The 25441-nt window shown below is 36.6% G+C and overlaps 1 protein-coding gene across 1 annotated transcript; it reads left to right on the top strand.

Annotated features, from left to right (window-relative positions):
• The first annotated feature begins 548 nt into the window (after positions 1 to 548).
• Positions 549 to 21545, top strand: LOC137006295 (doublecortin domain-containing protein 2). Its single transcript, XM_067366927.1, is given in 9 exon segments — positions 549 to 832; positions 2760 to 2808; positions 7453 to 7529; positions 7771 to 7902; positions 7974 to 8120; positions 9341 to 9395; positions 18451 to 18544; positions 21159 to 21259; positions 21369 to 21545. Coding segments are annotated over 9 exon segments (1116 nt in total).
• Positions 21546 to 25441: the final 3896 nt, after the last annotated feature.

Here is a 25441-nt window from a genome sequence, read left to right as displayed (position 1 = left end):
AGCTTTTGTCTTTGGAATAAAAAAAGAACGAAAAAAAAAAAAAAAAAAAAAGGAAAAATCAGGTCGACACCTATAGATGAAACTGATATTTTTGAAAAGCAGTCCTGTCTGCTACGACATGTGTAAGTAATAGGCTTAACTGATTAAAATTTAATCTAGTGTTTGGTGGTTGTCTAAGTTAGGTTAATTGGATGCCTGACCGCCGCCATTAAATCTCCAGTTACCTCAGAGCACAAACTAGAACAAAACATTGTTTTAAACGAGCTAATAAAGTTAAAAGAAACAATGATGGCGATTCTAAAATATATCCTTAGTTAGAAAGGGAATTGACGGAATTAAGGCCTATATTTGACATTTTTCTCTGGTTTTGGCATTATGGAATCTCATCAAAACAACATCTAGCTGCCTCTAGCACACGGAAAACAACGTTTCAAACAACTCTTAATAACGTTCGGCCGTGCTTACTAAATTAGTGTTTTATTTATATGCTTGCTTTTGGGCTTTTCAGCACCTCCCAGTGGATTACAGCAGGATTGATTTGGTTCATAATGTCTGGTCGGTGGTTTCATACACAGCTTCCGCTAACCAAAACGGTTACTGTTTTCAGGAACGGAGATGCTTTTTACCCCGGCCGAAGGTTTGTCATCAGTCAGCGCCAGTCATACACTTTTGACAGCTTTCTGAACACTGTCACTCGAGGCATCACAGCTCCGTTTGGGGCAGTGCGAAACATTTACACCCCTAACAAGGGTCACAGGGTGGTGAATCTGGAGCAGCTGGTGCACGGAGAGAGATATGTGGCAGCCGGAGCAGAGAGACTGAAAAAACTCCAGTAAGTTCATTTATTCACATTGTAATGGTGGAATTATTTTCTAATAAAGTAAGTAAACTATTATAGTGTAAGTAAACTTGTATTAAAAAATATATATATTTTTAGGTTTTGAATCAGCAATATCATTAATTGGAATTAAATTATAATAAAATTTTAATCTTAGCAGTTTACAGAGAGCTTTTTTTCTCTCTCTCTCTCTCTCTAGCAAATTTAATTTCTTGCATAATTTGTGTTAATTGTGACCTGGCTGCCATGTAGTGCTTCTTCAGTGTTTTTACTTACTTTATGAAATTTACATTGCAAAGCCATGAAAAAAAAAAAAAACTTTTTAAATACTTATATTAATACGGAAGAGGATTAGGGCCAAGCAATAATAAAAAATAAATAAAACCATCTCGAGATTAAAGTTGTTAAATTTCGAGAAAAAACTCGTTACATTTTGAGAAAAAATTCTAGATAAAATGTTGAGAATAAACTCGTTAAATTACGAGAAAAAAACTTGTTAAATTTCGAGAAAAAAGTTGAGATAAAACGTTGAGAATAAACTCGTTAAATTACGAGAAAAAACGCGTTAAATTTTGAGAAAAAATTTGAGATAAAATGTTGAGAATAAACTCGTTAAATTTCGAGAAAAAAGTCGAGATAAAACGTTGAGAATAAAGTCATTAAATTATGAGAAAAAAAGCTGTTAAATTACGAGAACAAATTCGTTAAATTATGAGAAAAATGTTAAATTTCGAGAAAAAAGTCGAGATAAAATGTTGAGAATAAACTCATTAAATTATGAGAAAAAAACCTTGTTAAATTTCGAGAAAAAGTCATTAAATTACGAGAATAAACTTGTTAAATTTTGATAAAAAAGTCGAGATAAAATGTTGAGAATAAAGTCATTAATTTATAAGAAAAATGTCGTTCAATTATGAGAACAAATTCATTAAATTACAAATTTGTTCTCATAATTTAATACGGAAGAGGATTAGGGCCAAGCAATAATAAAAAAATAAAACCATCTTGAGATTAAAGTTGTTAAATTTCGAGAAAAAAGTCGAGATAAAATGTTGAGAATAAACTCGTTAAATTACAAGAAAAAAAACTCATAAAATTTTGAGAAAAAATTTGAGATAAAATGTTGAGAATAAAAAATCGTTAAATTACGAGAAAAGAGTCGTTAAATTACGAGAACAAATTTGTTAAATTATAAAAAAATCTCGTTAAATTTCGAGAAAAAAGTCGAGATAAAATGTTGAGAATAAAGTCCTTAAATTATGAGAAAAAAGTTGTTAAATTACGAGAATAAAATCGTTAAATTACGAGAAAAATCTCGTTAAATTTTGAGAAAAAAGTCGAGGTAAAATGTTGAGAATAAAGTCATTAATTTATGAGAAAAAATTTGTTAAATTACGAGAACAAATTCGTTAAATTACAAATTTGTTTTCATAATTTAACTTTTTTCTTGTAATTTAATGACTTTATTCTCATAATTTAATGAGTTTATTCTCTACATTTTATCTCGACTTTTTTTCTCGAAATTTAATGACATTTTTCTCATAATTTAACAATTTGTTCTCGTAATTTAACAACTTTTTTTCTCGTAATTTAATGACTTTATTCTCAATATTTTATGTCGACTTTTTTCTCGAAATTTAACAAGTTTATTCTCAACATTTTATCTCAACTTTTTTCTTGAAATTTAACAAGTTTTTTCTTGTAATTTAATGAGTTTATTCTCCACATTTTATTCTGACTTTTTTTTTTTTTTCGAAATTTAACGATTTTTTTCTCAAAATTTAACAACTTTGATCTCGAGATGGTTTTATTTTTTTTATTATTGCTTGGCCCTAATCCTCTTCTGTATATTAACCATAGGCCTATTATATGTTTTAAAATTATGTTAACTATACTTTCTCTCTCCTTTTTTCTTTTATAGCTATCATCATCACATAACACAGAAACCGCCAAAAAAGAAAAGTGAACCGGTAAGAGTCTTGGAAGCTACAGTATTCAAAACATTTTATCATACTATATTTGATATTTTAAATATAATCTAAATCATGTTTTTTTTTTCTTCAGTGAGTTTGTTTGAGTACATATATCAGAGCAGTAAAGAGGAGGCAAATCAAAACATGTTTGCAGTATGATCATTACTGCTGTTTCACGTCCTACATCATTATTGACTCTACTACATATCTCTGCAAGGTTTCTCCAGACTGTAGCGGATGACTGATTTCATGCCTCTAAACCATAAAGTGAACGTGTATTGATATCTCCATTTGAGTCAGCTGTTTCACTCCATTTCAAGTCAGGGTCTGGGGCAGGCTTAGTTTTCTGGCTACTTATAACATTATTTTAGAAAATTATTTAGTCAGCATTCACTTATACATATATAAAAACAACAACAACAAAGAAAAATACAAGTGGTTACAGCTGTTTAATGGTTTAGAGCTATCTGTTGGATAATTACCAGTGCGACAATTTAGCACGAGTGTGCTCAGCCCTGCTCTGGAGCTCTATCTTCCTGCAGCTCTATCTTCCTCCACAACACTTGTAATTTTCATACAAACACTGGCTCAGGTTTTTGTTAAAGTTGGAGCGAAACACTGCAGGAAAGTGTACTATAATGAACATAGCATAATATAAGCACCATGATACCAAAATACTATATTTGTTAAATGTTATCTATATGTTTACATGACAACGATGTACTAAAACAGAAAAGTTTTTCCTTTGTGTTTTTCGCGTACAGACAACAATGTTGACAATGATCCCCGTTCACATGGATCAGCTGAAATGACTAAAAACGCTTTGTGTTATCCTGCCGGGCCAGTAGATGGCGATGCCACTTTGTAAAGAAACACTACATGCGCATGACGTCACCATTTTCACAAATTTGAGTTTTTGTAGTTTACATGAAGACGATAACGATGTTATTTTCAAAAACTTGACCTTTTGAGATTGTTTTCAAAAGTTTGCTGTTTCGGATCCGCAAGACACCATTGTCATGTAAATGAACGGCCACAACACATAAGAAGTTTTCAAATTTTAGGGTATGTTAACAAGACAACGATGTACTATAAATGGAAAAGTTTTTCACATACGTCAAAACGATCCCCTTTCACACAGATCCACAAAAATGATTAAAAACACCGTATTCTGCAGCCAGACCAGTAGATGGCGATGTCACTTTGTAAAGAAACACTACTCACCTATAGACTGAACACATAATACACATGCGCATGATGTCATCGTTTTCACAAATTTGAGTTTTTCTAGTTTACATGAAGACGATAATGGTATTGTTTTCAAAAACATGAACTTAAGGGTGTTTTTAAAAGTTTTCTGGCCCCCAAAGCACCATTGTCGTATAAATAACGGCCAAAACGCATAAAAAGTTTTCTAGTTTTAGGGTATGTTTACAAGACCGTGATGTACTATAAATGGAAAAGTTTTTTCTTTTGCATTTGTCGCGTACAGACAACAACATTGTCGAAACAATACCCATACACACAGATCCAGAAAAATGACTAAAAACACTCTATCATTCATACCAGGCCAGTAGATGGCAATGCCACTTTGTAAAGAAACACTATTCGCCTATAGACTTAACACGTAATACCCATGACGTCACCGTTTTCACAAATTTGCATTTTTGTAGTTTACATGAAGACAATAATGATATCGTTTTTAAAAACTTGAACTTAAAGATGTTTTCAAAAGTTTGCACTTTTGGGACCCCAAGACACCATTGTTGTGTAAATGAACGGCCAAAACGCATAAAAAGTTTTCCAGTTGTAGGTTATGTTTACAAGACAACGATGTACTATAAATGGAAAAGTTTTTCACGTACACAACAACGTTGTAAAAACGATCCCCTTTCACATAGATCCACAAAAATGATTAAAAACACTGTATTCTGCTGCCAGGCCAGTAGTTGGCAGTGTCACTTTGTAAAGAAACACTACTCACCTATAGACTGAACACATAATACACATGCGCATGACGTCATCGTTTTCACAAATTTGAGTTTTTCTAGTTTACATGAAGACGATAGTGATAGTGTTTTCAAAAACTTGAACTTTTAAGGTTGTTTTAAAAATGTTGCCTTTTTGGGCCTCCAAAACATTGTTGTTGTGTAAATGAATGGCCAAAACGCATAAAAAAGTTTTTTGTCAATTTTTGAACAGCAACTTTTGTGGATCCCTGTTCATACGGATCCACAAAAATGACTAAAAATGCTGTATTATGCATGCCAGGCCAGTAGATGGCGATGTCACTTTGTAAAGAAACACTATGCGCCTATAGACTGAACACATAATACACATGCGCATGACGTCATCGTTTTCCGAAATTTGAGTTTTTCTAGTTCACATGAAGACAATAATGGTATTGTTTTCAAAAACATGAACTTAAGGGTGTTTTCAAAAGTTTGTGTTTTCTGGCCCCCAAAGCACCATTGTCGTGTAAATGACCGCCAAAACACATAAAAAGTTTTTCCAGTTTTAGGGTATGTTTACAAGACAGTGATGTACTATAAATGGAAAAGTTTTATCTTTTGCATTTTTTGCATACAGACAACAACATTGTCGAAACAATCCCCTTTCACACAGATCCACAAAAATTACTAAAAACACTCTATCATTCATACCAGGCCAGTAGATGGCAATGTCACTTTGTAAAGAAACACTATTCGCCTATAGACTTAACACGTAATACGCATGACGTCACCGTTTTCACAAATTTGCATTTTTGTAGTTTACAAGTTTTTGGGACCCCAAAACACCATTGTCATGTAAATGAACGCCCAAAACGCATAAAAAGTTTTCCAGTTGTAGGGTATGTTTACAAGACAACGATGTACTATAAATGGAAAAGTTTTTCACGTACACAACAACGTTGTAAAAACGATCCCCTTTCACACAGATCCACAAAAATGATTAAAAACACTGTATTCTGCTGCCAGGCCAGTAGTTGGCAGTGTCACTTTGTAAAGAAACACTACTCGCCTATAGACTGAACACGTAATACGCATGACGTCACCGTTTTCACAAATTTGCATTTTTGTTGTTTACATGAAGACAATAATGATATCGTTTTTAAATTTTGGGACCCCAAAACACCATTGTCATGTAAATGAACGCCCAAAACGCATAAAACGTTTTCCAGTTGTAGGGTATGTTTACAAGACAACGATGTACTATAAACGGAAAAGTTTTTCTTTTGTGTTTTTCATGTACAGACGACAGTGTTGACAAAACGATCCCTGTTCACTTGGATACGCAGAAACGACTAAAAACGCTGTATTATTCATACCAGGCCAGTAGATGCCGATGTCACTTTGTAAAGAAACACTACGGATTGAACACGTAATACGCATGACGTCACCGTTTTCACAAATTTGAGTTTTTATAGTTTACATGAAGACAATAATGATATCGTTTTTAAAAACTTGAACTTAAAGTTGTTTTCAAAAGTTTGCATTTTTGGGACCCCAAAACACCATTGTCGTGTAAACGAATGCCCAAAACGCATACAAAGTTTTCCAGTTGTAGGGTTTTTTTCCAGTTACGTTTTCTGGCCCCCGAAACGTTTTCCGTTTTTAGTTGAAAACGGTGTCGTGTAAACAGCTACTAAAAGACTTATAAAGATTTAAACCAATTGACCCTTTTCACATTTCTGGGTTTCTCAGAAGTGGAAGTCATCATAGTTGGGTAAACTTCTATAGTGGTGAATGAGAGAATACATTAAATATATTTTTCGTATTCCCATTTGCTCAAATAGCAAAAGAAAAACTCCACAACAGTGTTTTCACAACTTTAAAAAAAAAAAAAAAAAAAAAAAACAGAGATAGATTGATAACGACAGTCGGAGGAGAGAAAGATGTCAATTTGATGTTAACAGCATTAACTATTTTTTTGTAATTTGATGCAAAGCTAATATAATACTAAGCATAGTATTATAAATGTACATATATAAAAAGCAGTATTTACAATGATGATGAGTCTGTGAAAAAGGTCCATTCTAAGAATAATAAAAAATGCATTTTAAAATATGATTATTTAAATAGTTAGATGCAAATAGCTAATAATAAACTATGCCATGATTTTTGAGTGCAGAATTCTGACCTGTTTCATTTAGATATGACTGACATGAATCACATTGAGTTTATTAGTTTTGTGTATGTTAAAACTGTATAATCCAAATGGATGATTTTTACATGTACATAATTTGGGTTTCTGTGATGCCAAGCATAAAAACAGTTTAGTCACTGTTTTGATTAGGGTTGTAGATGATGCAGGCTTGGTACTATTCAAAGTTTGGACTATTTGAAGTGACTTATTAAGCTAATAGTTTTTACAGTCTTCCTCAGAGACCAAAATGGAGTAGACCATAATAGAGCAATAATCATAAAAATACCCACTTAGAGTAACTTTGCTTGAGGATATGGCATTATATGTCACTGTCTGCCACCCTTTTAGCTCCTTGTTTCCATCCGTACAGCAACCAACACAACATTTAAGACGGCTGATTGAAGAAAACCAGATGTGTAAGTGCCCTAAATGAGTAGTGGAACAGTTATTGTCAGTGATGCTCAGCGGGGTCCTGCTCATTTGTCTCCACTGCAGATCCAACCTGTAGTTCACAGCAGAATAATAGTCCCAGCCCGATGGAAGAGAATCAGTAATGAGTCGTGCACCATCAAGTGAGCCCTGCTTTTAATGTGTCCCTATTGGAAGTCTTCAATGGCAAACCCTCAGGCTACGGCAAAGTCTAGTTCTTTAATGCTGTCTAATGGTATAAAATCAGATCAATGATCTCTGCTTTATTTAATTATTTATTTCGAATGGCATGTCTAATTTTCTCACATGTTGTTAATCATCAGTTTTGGAAGCACAGATGTGTGGATTGAGTTCATAAATGCCAAATTCGATTCTCTTTTGTAGTGTTTTTACCAATGGAGATATCTTGGTTCCTCCAGCACGGGTGCTGATTCCCAAACACACGCTTGCTAGCTGGGAAAACGTACTGGCCATGGTGACCGAGAAAGTTCACCTTCGCACTGGAGCTGTGCACAGGTATGTGCTGCATTCATGAAATGAAGATGTGTAAAATGAAAGACAATGTTCAGTGGTTTCAATCCTTTCAGGTTGTGCATGCTGAATGGGAAGCCTTTAAGTGGAGCATATGAGCTGCAGAACAACCACTGTTATGTTGCTGTAGGGGCAGAGAGGTTCCGGTCTCTGCCGTATCATCTGGCTCCAAGCAAAGGGGTAATCCACAGCCTCACTGATGTGTAAGGAAGATTATAAGACATGATAAATGCAATGACATATGCCCTTTTATTGCACTTTCTTGTAGTAAAGTTTGCCATCATTTGCTCACCTTTGCCATTCATAACCTTTCTTTTTTTTCCCCATGGAGAACAAATAGAAAAATAGTCCACTTCTGAAGCCATATGATTAATTCTGTGCAGAAATTTGAATAAACGACACTACTGTTTGAGTTTAGAGTTGGTAAGATTTTGTCACTTGCTCACCAAGGCTGCATTTATTTGATCAAAACTACAGTAAAACATTAATATTGTGAAATATTATTACAATTTTAATATGTTTTTTAAAATGCAGTTTATCCTTATGATGACAAAACTGAATTTTCAGCATCATTAATCCGGTCTTCAGTGTCACATGATCCTTCAGAAATCATTCTAATATGCTGAATTGCTGCTCAGGAAACATTTCATATTATTATGACTTCAGATGCAAAAGCCTCTAAGTGAAATCTTCTTCTGAAATAAGCATTTTTATCGAGCTTGTATGTTTATATTCAGTTATTTCACTTTAATGGCAATGAAAAGGACCTATTAATTACCATTAAAGTGGAATTACTGAACCTAAATATACAAGCTTGAAAAAATGCTTATTTTAGAAGAAAATTTCAGACGGCACTTAGGCTTTTGCATCTGAATTCTTCAGTTGTTGTGCTTTATATTTTTTTGTGGAAACTGAGATACATTTTTATTCATTATTCTTTGATGAATAGACAGTTCAAAAGAACAACATTTATTTGAAACATTGTCACTTTTGCTGATTAAAAATATTTATTTCTTAAAAAAAAAAAAATCTTACTGACCCCAAACTTGAATGGTAGGTATATATATGTATATAAAATAAAATCTAGAAATAAAGTAAAATTAATATATTTGTAATGGCCAAATTAAATTAACATTCAAAATGCATAGCTTAGATTTCACTATTAAATCATAGAATTAATAAAATTTCCAGAACTGACATAACAAAACAAAACAGATTTCTGGTTTCAAAATATTTTAATACTTTCCATGGAAGAAAGAAAGCAAAAAGGTTTGGAACAACCAGAGGATGAGTACGTGATAACAGATTTTAAAAAACTATTTCTTTAAATATTTCATTATCATATTTATTAAATAATTTAAATAATTTTTAATTTTAATTTAAATATTATTTCTTTAAACTATTTCATTTCTTCCTTTTCTAGGATCAACAATGGCATTCTTCCAGCGCTAAAAAAAGGAAAACAAGACAGAACTTTGGTAAGGATAATAGTATCATATAATAGTTTAACTATTTCATGGGTAAAATATGCATTCACTCTAAAAAATGTTGGATTAAAAACAACCCAAGTTGGGTTGAAAATGGACAAACCCAGCGAATAGGTTGTTTTACAACCCAGCGGTTGGGTTAAATGTTTGCCCAACCTGATGGGTAGTTTTATTTATCTCAGCTATTGTTTAAAAATGACAGTATTGCTTGCTTAAAATGAACCCAAAGTATGTTGGAAATTAACATTTATTAATATGTTTAATAAATGAACATTCATAAGTTTAATAAATAATAATTAAATAATCACCTTTTGATTATTATTGTTGCCTCTAGTAATTGTGTCTGATTTTTAATTTCCAACCTATTTTGGGTTCATTTTAAGGCAGACATATAGTCATTTTTAAACAATAGTTGAGTTAAATAAAACTACCCAGCAGGTCGGGCAAACATTTAACCCAACCGCTGGGTTAAAACAACCCAATCGCTAGGTTTGTTCATTTTTTGGGGGGTTGTTTTTAACCAGGCATTTTTTTTATTTTTTTATCTAATGAAAATGCTGGTATTGATTTTGCTCATCAGTAGCTAATAGGATAATTCTTCAGAAGGCAGGGATGAACACAGGCAAATGGGTGTAGAGTGCCACATTAGTATTATTTGCTCTCTTGAACAGTAATGTGGAGATTAAACATATAACAGAGCTAATGTCCTGAACTAGTTTACAAAACACCAATCTTGATCAGCAGCACCCGTCCCTTTCCCTTCTGACCCAACCCAGTTAGCGAGAAAGTTTCAATTTGGACCAGATATAAATTGGCTACTGTTCATTAGCGCTGAAGATCAGATACTTGAGAAAAATGTTACCGTCACAGGATCTCAGTGTCTCCAATCAGGCTGATCTGTGTCCGTGCGAGTTGGGAGTGGGTACATTCCCCTCATCAATCACTGTCTGTAGGAGGTATTGAGTTCTTCTCACCTCTCCTTTTTCAAACTGTCCCAAAGCTCAGAGTTTGTGTTACTTGATCAAGTGAGAACCGAACTCCCTCACCGGGGGAAGGCGCTGAAACCCTCCCCTGGACCCAAAGAATGAGGATAAATTGTTTTGTGATAGTGTGCATGTTGACTTGATGCTTTGGGAGGGTCCAGACTACAATAAGAGCTAGACCTGGCAAATAAGTGATGGAGAAAAAATACACACTTTGTGGACTGGGACCCGGAGCTCTCCAAAGTAAAGTTTGAGACATCTGGTGATTGTAAATAAGAGAAATGACAGCAAACTGTTTGCCTGTTGATGTTAGAAGGGAAAGCACTTGTGGTTGCTCCATGTCTAATTGAATCTCATGCTTCATCAGCTTCATTGAGTGGAGGAAATAATTTGAAGAAAGTGGCCAATTATCTTTGATACAATGAAGATGGAATAGCAATCAAACTCTCATCAAAGTGTCATTAAATTTCAAGGTGTAGTTCCATAATCTGTTTACATTTACCTGTAATCTGTATTTGTTGAGAGGAAAACAAACACTTTAATACATATTAATTTCCCCTTCAGAGAATCTAGTAATTCAAAGCTTTATGCAGTTTATTTGATTGGTTTCTTATGATCCTAAGAACATTTTAGATCTTGGGGGGATTTAGAGGCTTATGTTTGCATATTTGAAATTATTATTATTTTTTTTTTGAAAGAACAAAACATTTTCAAAAACATTAAAAATGTGTAGTTTCCAAACTTTTGACAGGTACTGTATATATATATATATATATATATATATATATATATATATATATATATATATATATATATATATATATATATATATATATATACATATATATATATATACATACACACATACATACATACATACATATATATATATATATATATATATATATATATATATATATATATATATATATATATATATATATATATATATATATAAAATTTAATAATTATAAAATGTTTGATACATTGTATAATGTTACATTATAATGTTACAATGTTATTATATTTAATTATATTATGATTAAATTAATTACATTTCAAAATTATTTACACATGTTGGTGAACATAAGGGACAATGAAATCTTACCAGTCACAAATGTTTCTTTCTGTTGTTGTTGTTGTTTTTGAAAGGTATTGTATATAAATAATTACATAAATATTAAAATAAAAATGATCAATTTTCAAAAGTTAATATTTTTAGTGCTGTAAATTATGATGAATCGCTTCCAAAATAAAAGTTTATATATATATATATATATATATATATATATATATATATATATATATATATATATATATGTGTGTGTGTGTACTTTGTATATTTATTATGCATATATAAATACACACACGTATGTATATATTTAACAAAATATATTATATTTATATATAAAGTATTGCTATTTATTTATAATATTATATATAACTATAAATACATATCTACATGTAAATGTTTCTTATATATATATAATATACATGTTTGTGCATTTATATATACATAATAAATGTACAAATTACACGCATATTATGTAAACAAAATTTTTATTTTGGATGCGATTAATCTTGATTAATCGTTTAACAGCACAATTTTATTCTTAAAATCATGTTATTAAAAGAAAAAAAAAAGAAAGGAAGGAAGAAAAGAAATTCCATAATTACATTGCATGATTTCTCTTAATCCAAAGCATGATTTTTCCTTTTCATAGCATCTTTTCTACAGATCTTGTATTGACCACATGAGGGAGACAAAGACTCAGCTTTGGTCTCCGTCAGCCACCTCTACAAAAAACCCTTTCTTTTATCCGTCTGGCTGCATGCATTATCCAATGATGTCATTCCAATATAAACATTTTGATAATGAAATTGAATTACAGAAGAATCTGTCTCATCTTCTTTAAGCAATCGATGCAGTATGTTTAAGCCTATATTTTATTGTCATGTAAACTGCATGGAGTATTATTAGAAATCTCAGTAGGGTTTTTTTTCCATGTGACAGAGCTGGCATTGCACCGGCAGATGAAAGCAGTAGCACAGTATTTAGTGTTTATTCTCCTACTGGCCTAACAGATGTTGAGCTAGGTGTCAGAAAAGTTGACATGGGTGGAAAAGTGCAACAGGGACAGAGATGATCACACTCCCTTGAACTAGGGGCCACATATCCGTGACTGTGACAAGCGGAGGCAGCAAAGCTGTCCCCGACCCTTTCTGTGGGACTGCAGGGCGAAGCTGTCTCCTCATATCTCCGATGACTTGCTCATGTCAGACCTGCTGCCGTCCCTGTGGAGGCTTCCTGTTTTGAAGCAACATTGGTTTCTCGAGGGGATTGGTAGAGACACCCATCCAGCTGCTCTCTGTCAGGCCTGTCCTGTGCAGGCAGGGGGAGTGGCTCACTGATACAGCAGGGGGTCTTCCACGCCTGGCTTCAGAGTCATTATCACATCGCTTTGGATTGAAGCTACCCCCAGCTTTTGCTGTACTTCCATGCTTCTGTTAGTATAAAGGGCACTACAACCTGTTCTTAGGCTTTGTGTAAGCCTGGTATCAAGATCCGTATCAGCAGATCACATAGAGTCAGCTGAGTGGTGCAACTTGCTAAACCACAAGCCCTGAACCTTTCAGGTCAGGTTCGAACCCCATGTGGTACACGCCCAGACCGCAAGAGGTACTGTAGCCAGAAAGGGTGCAAGAAGTTGCATCCGTTCCTGACCATTGCTTCTGAGGGAGTTGTTGCCTAATGGTTAGAGAGTTTGACTTCGAATCTCGGTACCAGCAGGAAATGTAGGTGGGGGGTGAATGAACAGTGATCTCTTCCACTCTCATTCCCCACAACTGAGGTACCCTTGAGCAAGGCACCTAACCCCTGATTGCTCCCCAGGTGCCGCAACAAAAATGGAAGCAAAAACAGGTGTGTGTTCAATACTCACTGCTGTATGTGTGCACTTGGATAGGTGAAATGCAGAGCATAAATCCAGAGTAGGGGACACTATACTTGGCTACATGTCACATCACTTTTACGAGTGGTCAACTTTTTATGCCTAATATTAACATGCAGATGTCTCAACATTTTGAACCCCATTTACACCTGGTTTTGGCATCGCTTTGGATTAAAGCTACCATTCCCCAGCTTTTGCTTTTTTGGCCTATCTTATTTGGCTTATCAAGTGTACATTATTTTCCTACTTTTTTAACCTTACGAACTGAACTGAGACTGAACTGAACTAGTCTCACTTAAAAGGTTAGTTCACCCCAAAATTATCTCATAATTTACTCATCCTCAAGCCACCCTAGTTGTGTGATCTTTTCTCAGTCGAACACAATCTGAGTTATTTAAAAAAAATATTTTGGCTCTTCCAAGCTTTATAATGGGAGTGAATAGTAACTGAGATTTTGAAACCCAAAAAATCACATCCATCCATCATAAAAGTAATCCATACGGCTCCAGGGGGTTAATAAAGTCCTTCTGAAGTGAGGCGATGGGTTTTGGTATTAGAAAAATATCCTTATTTATATCTTTATAAACTAGAATCCCTTACTTGCAAAATGCAAGTCGATTCCAGCGGAAGAATTAAATTTGACCTGACACATGACGTGTTGATGAACGTGGAAGCACAGTGGATAGAGCAAAACAACACCGTTCATGAAATAGTAGTCTAAAACAAGAATTTTTAAAGAGAAAAGCTTGAGTTTGTTGCCCAGCCCCATTTGTTTGAACCGCGAGAGGCATCTAAACTTACACTTCTCCTACATCCTAAATCATACGCTGGAACTTGTGGATGGACGTTACCAGAAGCCAGTGATTATAGTCTGTAAAGTTATAAATATGGATATTTTTCTTACAAAAACACATCACTTCACTTCAGAAGGCCTTTATTAACTACCTGAAACCATGTGGATTACTTTTATGATGGATGGATGCACTTTTTTGGGCTTCAAAATATCGATTACTATTCACTCCCATTATAAAGCTTGGAAGAGCCAGAACAATTTTTAAAATAACTCCGATTGTGTTTGACTAAAAGAAAAAAAGTCATATACATACACCTAGGATCTCTTGAGGGTGAGTATGTTATGGGATCATTTTAATTTATCTGTGAACTAACCCTTTAAGCCAGGTTCACACTGTATGATTTTGGCTGTCTGTGACAAATATTGAGAATCCTAAAAGATTCCTTTGATCCTAGGCCAAAATCTGAAGTCTTTGATCGCTAGTTTGAGATGTTCGCCGACAGCTGATTAATGAATGTTGCAATCAGATTTTTCCTCAGACGTAATCCTGGCAGTGTCAGAAGATTTGACGCACAGTCCTGCAGTGTGGCTTCTCCTACCACAGCCATCAAATCAAAAACCAATAGGAGCGCAGAACCTGATGACACAATTAGTGAGACAACAACAACCACCACTTTTCCAAACACATCGTCTTTTTTCCCCATTTTTCTCTTTCAGACAAGCCATGATCAAAATTAACACTAGAGATTGTTTTTGTTTGTTGGCCACCATTTCAATCCCACGTGTAAATGCAGCTCACAGTCACCGAACGTGTCACGGATTGATAATGTAAAACTCCGGATGAGTCTTCTTGTGTGCGTCCGTTTTCAATGCGCCTAGACTGCCGTACAGTCTGACATGAATGACAACTGAGATCCTACAGTGTGACATGGCTTACAGCGGGGATCATGTTCAGTCTGACAAGCAACCGTCGTAAGGGACTATTATAAATCATACAGTGTGCACCCAGCTTTAGCCAGAGTTTGTCTGGTCCACAATGCAGCTTATACTGTCATCATGTGCATCACAATTATCATAAATGCAAGATTCCTATAGGCCGAAATTTTACATGAACAGCCCCTCAAGTCATATTTATACCTGGGTAACTCTGAGATCATTTTGATAACCAAGTATCCGTGTAAGGTGGGCCATAAACATTAAACATGGAGAAGAGAACTAGTTTTTTTTTTTTTCTCTTGGCGTTGCAGTCACCAATACAATACGTACACCAATATCCATTTGATGCATATTGAATGAATTGTATGTAAAGCCGCATTTATTTGAAATTCAATTATATCAAAATTCAAGAATTGTCTGCAAAATGACTATCTAGCGCAGTGAAAGGTGAAGGCGAATCTCGGGGTGTAACAACCTGCACCGGATACGCAAGAGACGGCCTTGCCTCCATGATTTGATTCTTTCCAACAACAAAGCACCTGAACGTGACAAACTCATAATTATGACTTGAGGAAAGTGGAAAGTAGGACATTTTAGATGGCATATGAAGGCAGCATTAGTCTGGTCAAGAATTGTACACTTACTGTAGATGGGAAGAGTCCGTCAGACCAACATGTATAGTGACCAACCACTGATTATTTATTTTATTTTATTTATTTTACATGACTTTTAGGGGTGTTTTATCTGAAATACTTACCATAGATAGCACAATAATAGATAAAACTTACATCACTGTTAGTCGGCAACCTGCTGTACAAAAAACATCAATTAATTAAAGCTGCAAGCAGCGATGAAAGGGCCCTCGCACCCGGGCTCACCGCCACCCGTTGGCCTCAAGAAAACAGCGAACAGTGGGCGACATGCATGTAAGCGAGTAAATAAAGGAGAATTATAGCAACATCATGTAAAAGTGCCACACTTCCTGCTGCCAACAGGTGGCGCTATAGCTAACTGAATATTGTCATATAGATGTCTTTAGGCCAGGACTTTTATCACTCATGTAAAGTTTGGGGCAGATCAGACATAGTATGCCTGAGTTACAACAGCTTCCTCTTTCATGGCGAAGCATCAGACTTTGTCAGGCTGCCACGGACACGCCCTTCAGCGAAAACTCTAGATCTTTGCAATTTAACGTCACAAAGGCCTTTAGATTAGACTGACCAACACATGATGTTGATCTGATTAAAGCTATAGGAGGAGTTAATCACAGTGTAAAACATGTCATTTCCTGTTGCCCCCAGGTGGCGCTATGACTGTAACTGAATATTGTCATATAGATGTCTTCAGGTCAGGACTCTAATAAAACATGTGAAGTTTGGGGCAGATCAGACATTGTATGCCTGAGTTACAACAACTTCCTGTTTCATGGCGAAACATCGAACTTTGCCAGGCTGCCACGAACACGCCCTTCAGCGAAAACTCTAGATCTTCGCAATTTAACGTCTCAAAGGCCTTTAGATTAGACTGACCAAATATGATGTTGATCTGATTAAAGCTCTAGGAGGAGTTCGTTAAAGTACAACATGTGGAAATGGCAAAAACTGCCAAAATTTTGTAGAGAAAATTCAAAATATCTCACTTCCTGTTGGGTTTACAAACTTTGCACCCAGGGCTTTTTTGTAGGTATTGGGCTGTTACATCTGTCTACCGAATTTCATAACTGTACGTGAAACGTAGCATGAAGGGCGCTTAATTGAAATTTTGTAGGTGGCGCTATCGAGCCATTTTGCCACACCTAATTCTGAAACCCATATCAGATGTAAATTTTCACCACTTCTGACGCGTGTGCAAAGTTTCATGAGTTTTTGAGAACTTTTAGGCCCTCAAAAATGCGATTCATTTTGGAGAAGAAGAATAATTGGCTGAGCAATTCCAATAGGGTCCTCACACCATCGGTGCTCGGGCCCTAATAATAAATACAGACAAACAAACTCAGAAAACAAAGTACAATACACAGTTCTGCTTGTGAGTATTTGGTTTACCTTCTTCTGAGTACTCCAAACAAAACTCTTGAGTATATTTTCCAAAGATTGGATGGCATAACCTGGCATCACATCTAGGCAAATCCAGTAATTTCATTCATTGTATTAACCATTGTATTTGTTTCCAGGCGGACTTGTGAACCTCAACGGACTAGTAAAATTGCATTGCCATGCCAGTCAGATTGGAACTGCCATTTTTCGATTGGTGTTGGCAGTTTTGTGCAACATTAATCAAACGGTCAGTGAGTGGTCCGTTGGGAGGCCGTCTGAAGCTGGGAATAAATGAAAATTGACCTTGAACTCTCCAAAAACTCAGTAATATAGTTTTATAAATATCTACATTTTCACAATTACCTCTTGAGTTTACAGCATTTTTTCCCATTTTTCAGATTGTGAATTCTGTACCATCATCCTGAAACTTGAATTCTAGCAGAACTTTTCACAGTGCTGTTGTTTTATTTCTCCTTTGCCCACCAACAGCTGTTCAAATTCAAAAGGATGTCAGGCAGAGTTTGCTTTAAAAAAGCAAGTGAGTTGAACAAATATACAGCTATTCCCCAGGCCCCATGTTAGTGGGCTTGCAAACACCATTGCCCGAAGTGTGTACCAGTGGAAGATGGAGATGAGTGAAGTACCCCCAAGCCGCCTCTCTATGGAGCCAACTAACAGTGGCAAGAGCTGGAGAAAAATGTATTAAGCCTTCACTTTCCCTCACTGTGCCAGAAATGGCTCACCTTGCTCCCAATGGTAGATCCGGTATGCACTGCCTGCTGGAAGAAAATTACCTTTTGTGGGAGTATTAATTCAGACATGCATCCTGCTGTCAAAGCATCACTCTAAACTCCTCTTCCCACTGTTCTGTCTCTCTCTGTGTCTCCAGTGCCCCAGTCTTCTTTTTTCATCATCAATAACTGTCTGCTGTCTGCTGAAGAATAAGTTATTCCCCCACAAGTCTCTTTTTTAAAGCTTGTTTGGATCCTCATTGTTTGATCTGGCTTGATAAATAAGACTATTGCAGTTAGAAATTCATGGCTGCCCTGTTTCATCAATAAATGATTAGTTTGCTGTGCTCTCTGGTGATTGATAGGTTGTGCATGGGATGTATTGGAACCAGATGAATTCAATACCGTGCCGGTCGCTAGGGAGCTACAAAGCATATCAGCTCATGAAAAATTGAGGTCAATGGAAAATGTGAAAAAGAGAGTAAAAGAGGAAGAACGAGCTGTGCTGGAAACACAGTTGTTTCTTGTTATCAGCGGATTGTAGACACACTTTAAGGATCAGATTGAATCACAGCCATGTATGGTCTTTATTTGAAGATTGCTTTCTCAACCCTTGTAGTTCGCAAAACCAGGAGTGGACATCGGCGGCTCGGTTTTTTATGCCCAACAGCCCGGGCAGGGCTCGAAAATCCCAGATCTCTTCGCTACGCCTGGTGAGTGTGGCAAGTCGTGATACGATTTTCCTTCTGTCTCCCTAGAGTTCCATTTCCCTGCTCTTCCTTCACCGGATACAGGCTTTTTACATCATCGCTGATAGGCATTGTACAGGCTGTTGTTTTTGTAGAAGTCTTATTTTCTCTTCCCTTCGCGCCGTCTTTCTCTTATACCATCTCTGCTGTGTGATTGTGATGCATTTATGATTAAGGGAGTGAGAGAGAGTGGCAAAAAAGAGGGATCTTGTACTCTTGCATGTGTGCGGCGCAATACAGCGAGTGCAGGCGTGTGTGCGCCACAAATTGCTTTGAATTGACAGGCTGTTCTCTAAAGCCCACCTACATTAGGGAAATACGCTCTCATTCTTGGATAGAAGGCCATCCTGTGAGAGGAATATTAAAGCTCAGCATGGATTCAAATGCTGCGAAGGGCTTTCAATCATAGATAAATTCAATCAGGCCATTTTGTTTAAAATGTATGCAAGTGCCTTGTTAGGAAAAACAAAATGTTTCCATTTTTTTCCTGATAGGTAATCAAAATGTTCATAAGTTATTCATGAGAAATCTCTCTCTCATTCTCTCTGCTTTTTTTTCTCTAAATTGGTTTCTGTTCTTTTGCTTTCGTTCACCATGTCTTTCTCACTCTGTTGCATATTGAGACTTATATTGTAGTGTTTTTTTGCTACTTTTGTTTGTTTAGTGACAGTGTGTTTTATGATATATGTTAAATGTTTGGGGTCACTAAGATTTGAATCGCTAAGGTATTAATGTTTTTATTCATGCATGAAATTGAACAAAAGTGACAGTTAAGACATGTGTAATGTTACAATGTGTTTTAACTGTAGTTTTTTATCAAATAAATGCATAAGTGTCACAAACTGTTCCGAGACACAAGGTTGAGAATCCAAATGTAGTCTTTATTAAGCATAATCCATAATTGTAATCCACAAGACAGACACAGGGTCAAAAACACAGGCAGACAATCCAAACATGTTCCAAAAAACACAGACGAACGAGATAATCCAAAGAATAGGCAGAGATCAAAACCATGAAACAGATGAGAATGCTCAGAATTGCAGTAGTGACACATACAAGACTTCGCAAAGAATGACTGAGGCCCCGTTTACAATAGTGCATTTTCGTTTTAAAACGGTGTTTTAAAATGAAAACGTTCCACATCTACGCTGGCGTTTCAGAAACGATCTCCATCTACACTACACGACCGAAAATGCATGTCACGTGACCGTTCATGCACATGAGGCCTGCGCGTAGAAGTGTAAACAGTTGTTTCTAGCTGCAGTATTAAAAAAAATGCAGAGTTCAACTGCACAATGGCTGCTAAAATTGTCAACAAAGCCAACAAAGATTGCAGTTCAGTCTCCATGTTATTGTTTACATGGTCATCAAGGATAAGCAGAGTGAACGTGGGCAGCCACGCCATCATTTTCAAAAGTCTCCGTTTTGGTCCATTTACACTGAAATGCAACCCAGGCATTTTCAAAACACGTCCTGTAGCGTTTTCAAAAGTCTCCGTTTTCGAGGGTTTTTATATAATTCATTTGATATTATATCAGTTAAATAATTTAAGACTTTTGTTTTTTTAACTAAAACCATTTTTTGTTTATACTTTTTGTTGTTATTGTTCAAAATCCATTTGGCTCACAAATCTAAGGGGGCGCATGTGAATGAGCATGACACTTTTGTAAACTGGGTAAAATGAACAAAACTTTGAATGAGCAAGTGCATTGTGTCTTTTGCATGCCATGAGGTCATTCAGTGAGTAATTGCAGGCGCTCCGGGGCTGCCATCACTTTACTCATAAGAGCCGAGCCAGCAGTCCTTGTGATGGAGTTGAGTTTCCCTCACTCATGCAGATCTCGCATTAGCCTCGGACGGTATGTCTGCAGCCATGCTTATAAAAGCCCCTCGATGAAGGCTCATACCTACTCTAGACACTTGATCATGTCTCATGGGGCAGAAAGATTCACATAATGCCATTCCTAATGGCAGAAACAAAAAAAAAAATAAAACAAGAAACCTCCTTTTAACTACATCAATCGCTGCAGAGGGGTAATCAAACATGCCATGACTGCGAGAGCCATTCCCATCACCTACTGGAGGAAGAGTGCATCTGCTGTCAGCCTATCATTAGCCAAGATTGTCTTACCTTTGAATGTCAAAGGCACCAACCAATGCAGTTTGCATCTCAGGATCAAGAAAGCCCATTAAATGCTTTGTGAAGTGCTGAGCTCGAACAGACTTGATTTGATGTGAGGTGAAGTGTTTTGGGTAATGCTGAAGACTGTTTATCACTTTAACCCTCATGTCTTGTCTGCTGAAAGAAGACACTTCATCTACAGATGGGTTTTTTTCTTTGTCTGTGTTAATCTTCTGCGCTTTGAGAGAAGACATTGATTGCTTTGTAACAAACATTAATTGATTTGTAGTTCTAGTAGTCTTAATAGAGCCTGGCCATTCACTATGTCAGTTTTGTTATGTGCACTGTGAACGGTGAAACTCAAGGTTCTTTCTAATGGACCAACCTGACCGACTTCATGCTACTGTCTCTAATCTTCTGATTATAAATGTTTTTTGGATTTATTACCCTCTCCAGAAAAAAGTGTCTTCAGAGCCACCAACAAAAGGAAGGAGTCTGTAGTAGCATCTGAAGTCCTCGAAGATGAAAATATGAAGGTGGATCTTCCCATAGAGCAGGTGAAGATGACAACCAATTTACATGATGCAACATTTCAATCTTGCAGCAAATTGAAAACCAAAACTAGGATGCAGCAATAAAAAAGCTGAATACTTTCTTCTCCTACAGATGGAAGTAAAAGAAGTTGAGGAGGAACAAAGCTCCCACAAAGACCCCCGACCAGAAAATGGTGGTGACAGCCCTTCCAAAAACTTCCCAACCCATCTAAGCTCATCCCCTTACAGAACCAATAAGGTCTAGGAGAATTTAGTTTGCACCCTAATGCTGTCTCAGCATAGGATCTGAATGTCAGATCAGCCCGTTCTTACTTTAGTTTTCTTTACTGTGCTTTGTCCAGTCTCTTAGAAGATAATGTAGTAAGCCTAAACACAATGCCCATCAACAGATCTCAGAACATACCTCAAATATGAAGGAGTCAGAAGGAGATCTCCAACTTAAAGGGATGAATTACTCACCCCATGTCGGTCTGAACCCGTATGACCTTCTTCTGAACACAAATTAAGATATTTTTGATGTTCTGATCCCCAAGAGACAGCAACGTAATTACCACATTCAAGGTCCTCAAAAGTAGTAAAAGACATTGTTAAAATAGTCCACGGGACTACAGTGGTTCAACCTTAATGTTATGAAGCAACGAGAATACTTTTTGTGCGCAAAAACAGAACAAAAATAATGACTTTATTCAACAATTTACATAGTGCAGTGCTTCTGGGTCTCGGGCTCAGTATTGGCCGATGCTGTTCACGTGAGCAGCACGACTCATGCGTGTGATGCTGATGCAGGAGCCAGCTAATAATGAGTCAGCATTCTGACATAGAACCCGGAAGCACTGCACTGTGTTTACAATGTTTTTGTGCACATAAAGTATTCTCATCACTTCATAACATTAAAGGGTTAGTTCACCCAAAAATGAAAATTCTGTCATTAATTACTCACCCTCATGTCGTTCCACACGCGTAAGACCTTCATTAATCTTCAGAACACAAATTAAGATATTTTAGTTGAAATCCGATGGCTCCGTGAGGCCTTCATAGGGAGCAATGACATTTCCTCTCTCAAGATCCATTAATGTACTAAAAACATATTTAAATCAGTTCATGTGAGTACAGTGGCTCAATATTAATATTATAAAGCGACGATAGTATTTTTGGTGCGCCAAAAAATAAAATAAAATAATGACTTACTGTATATAGTGATGGTGGATTTCAAAACACTGCTTCAGGAAGATTCGGACCGTTATGAATCAGTGTATCGAATCATGATTTGGATCGTGTGTCAAACTGCCAACGGCTGAAATCACGTGACTTTGGCACTCCGAACAGCAGATTCGATACACTGATTTATTTGTGCTCCGATACTTCCTGAAGCAGTGTTTTGAATTCGGCCATCACTAAATAAGTCGATATTTTGTTTTGTTTTTTGGCGCTCCAAAAATATTCTTGTCGCTTTATAATATTAATATTGAACACTGTACTCACATGAACCAATTTAAATATGGCTTTAGTACATTAATGGATCTTGAGAGAGGAAATGTCATTGCTCCCTATGCAGGCCTCACAGAGCCATTGGATTTTTTACTAAATATCTTAATTTGTGTTCTGAAGATTAACAAAGGTCTTACGGGTGTGGAACGGCATGAGTGTGAATAATAAATGACAGAATTTTAATTTTTGGGTGAACTAACCCTTTAAGGTTGAACCACTGTAGACCCTCTGGTTCAAACCACCCACTCTAAGCAGGACTCAAACCTGGGCCCCTCCGCATAGGAGTTGGGCGCTCTAACAAGGAGGCTAGAGGCTGCAGTCTCTAGCTTCACGCCTTTGTGTTCATACCCAAGCGATTTTCACTGGCGTTGCACCGAGTGAACGTGCAAATTCATTCCCTGGCAGTATATGGAGCTTGTGCTTAGTGCAAGTGAATGCTAGTGCAAATAAACATATTTATGAATTAGACATTCTAAATAATATTTCTTGAATATAAATAAAACAATAAAAATACAGATATAACATGACATATATGGCATATTCATGACATGAGGAGATAGGTAGTCAGAAACGTTAGTGCAAATAAGTCACAATGACAGTAGTGCAAGTAAACGGTAATGCAAATAAACATATTTTTGAAATAGACATTCTCAACTATATTTCTTGAATGTAAAAAACAACAATAGTAATAATACAGAAATAAAATGGCATATATTACACATCTATTAGTGTGGCCAAGAACTGGCAGAGCACTCATAGTTTGTAGGGGTCTTTCCGCTACTTACTTCCTCTTCTTCTTAAAGGCCAGAACACACCAAGCCGACGCCGATGAAAGCAGACTGCGGGGTTGGCTCACGTCAGCAGCGTCTGTGTCAAAAGTTGCCCTGACACACCAAACCGACGCTAAACAGCCAACGGACAAGTAGTACGTTAGTTCTGCGCCTGCGTGAGATGAAATGCCTTTCCGAACAAGCAGGTGGCAGTAGCTGAACAGCCAATCAGAATGAGAAATGATTTTAACATTTCGAATCGGCCGAAAAAAATCTGACGAGGACCAACTTCAGCCGACAGTGTGGAACACACTGAGAAAACTTAGTCGGCCGATGAAGAAAAACTGCCCGACTGCCGACCTTCGGCTTGGTGTGTTTCTGCCTTATCAAAGTGTGCTCGGCAAGACCGTTTTGTGCTCGAGTGCCACCATGTTGTGTTTTACTGTAACTTCAGCAGCCCCAGGCACATGAACAAAAGCGCCAATCTCATCGGTCAGCCAGTTTTTAACGCGTCGCGTCAAACCAAAAAAAAAAAAACAAAACAAACATGAGCCGTTTTTTTTTTTTTTTTTTAATTACGCTTTTAGACCTGCCGTTTTGCACACTCACATTGGCGCCCTTTTTTCATGAGCAGTTAAACGTTGGCGATAAGCGTGCACTCCCATCCGGGTCAACAGCACCAATGTAACCGGTTCAACACAACCCGCTCTGAGCGGGACACGAACCGTGGTCTCCGGCGTGAGAGTTGAGCGCTCTAACAAGGAGACTAAAGACTCTAGCGTCAGCCAGTTTACACACACAGCTCTTACTGGTCGACATCTGTTACATTTAGTAGGAATATCCCATATCGACCTTGAATGAAACACAGTCTAAGTCTGTCAAATTTCCCTTTCCGTTCTGTTCACATAGTAAATGTGGTCATGAGGAGAGAGGCAGCAACCCCATAAAATTAGTCCATTTAGATACAGCAGTTATTGTGTCCAATAGTCCTTGACTCGTTATAGTGTGAATCTCATAACATTGATGAACAGACACAACAATGCTTTGGAATATTACAATGCCACGCAATTTCACAGTGCTTTGAAACAGGAAGATATTGAGTCTTATTTAAACAATCAATAACATGCAGCATTCCATTTAATGAAAACTATAATTTCAGACAAAGGCAATTGCACCACCGGGTATTGTTTTGGTGCTGTGACTTTCTGCTGTAGTCTGCATTTTCATAATAAAGATATTCTTATCGAAATAATTATTGACTGGGGAGCATGGTTATTACCTTGTTAAGGACCTCATCAATAGTATAATTCATTTCTTATCACATTTAGTCCTGTATGGAGATTGCCAAATCGAGGGTGGCTATAGATCTCAGGAATGGGCCATGTGTAATAGTGAGTGGTAATTCTCACCAGTCCGGCCTCAGCTAATTGGCAGAATCATCATCACCGCTCAAAACATGATTTGATTTACAAGAGCAGATGAGGGCTCCTTTTTATGACCGTTCGCAGTGTCGACACTAAAGACATGTAAGTGCTAATCTTGCTCTTGCTCAGAAGGACTGCGTAATGTTAACCATTAACCATGTTCCCCAGCACTCAACAATGTCCAATAAATATTCTCGCGCTGAAGGCTTGTATTCCCATTGCACACATAGCTGCGACACGCTGTTCTTTTCCTGTCCAGCCGTGTTTATTATCCGGCATCATAACGCTTGATTATGACCCTCGACGAGATCTATTTCATAAAAATCTGACAGTAACGTGTTTATTATGGAGTAGATATTTTGTGATAATGAGTTATTATGAGGCTGCTGTGCATTTCATACGGAGGTGACGGTTTTAATCCACCGTCACTGAGTTGATATATTTTACAATTGCAGCTGCCATTGTGTTCACATGAGAACAAAGAATAAAAACTAAAAAAAAGT

The sequence above is a fragment of the Chanodichthys erythropterus genome, chromosome 18, assembly GCF_024489055.1.
Source record: "Chanodichthys erythropterus isolate Z2021 chromosome 18, ASM2448905v1, whole genome shotgun sequence".
Lineage (NCBI taxonomy): Eukaryota > Metazoa > Chordata > Actinopteri > Cypriniformes > Xenocyprididae > Chanodichthys > Chanodichthys erythropterus.
This window is presented reverse-complemented; position numbering and strand designations above follow the sequence as displayed.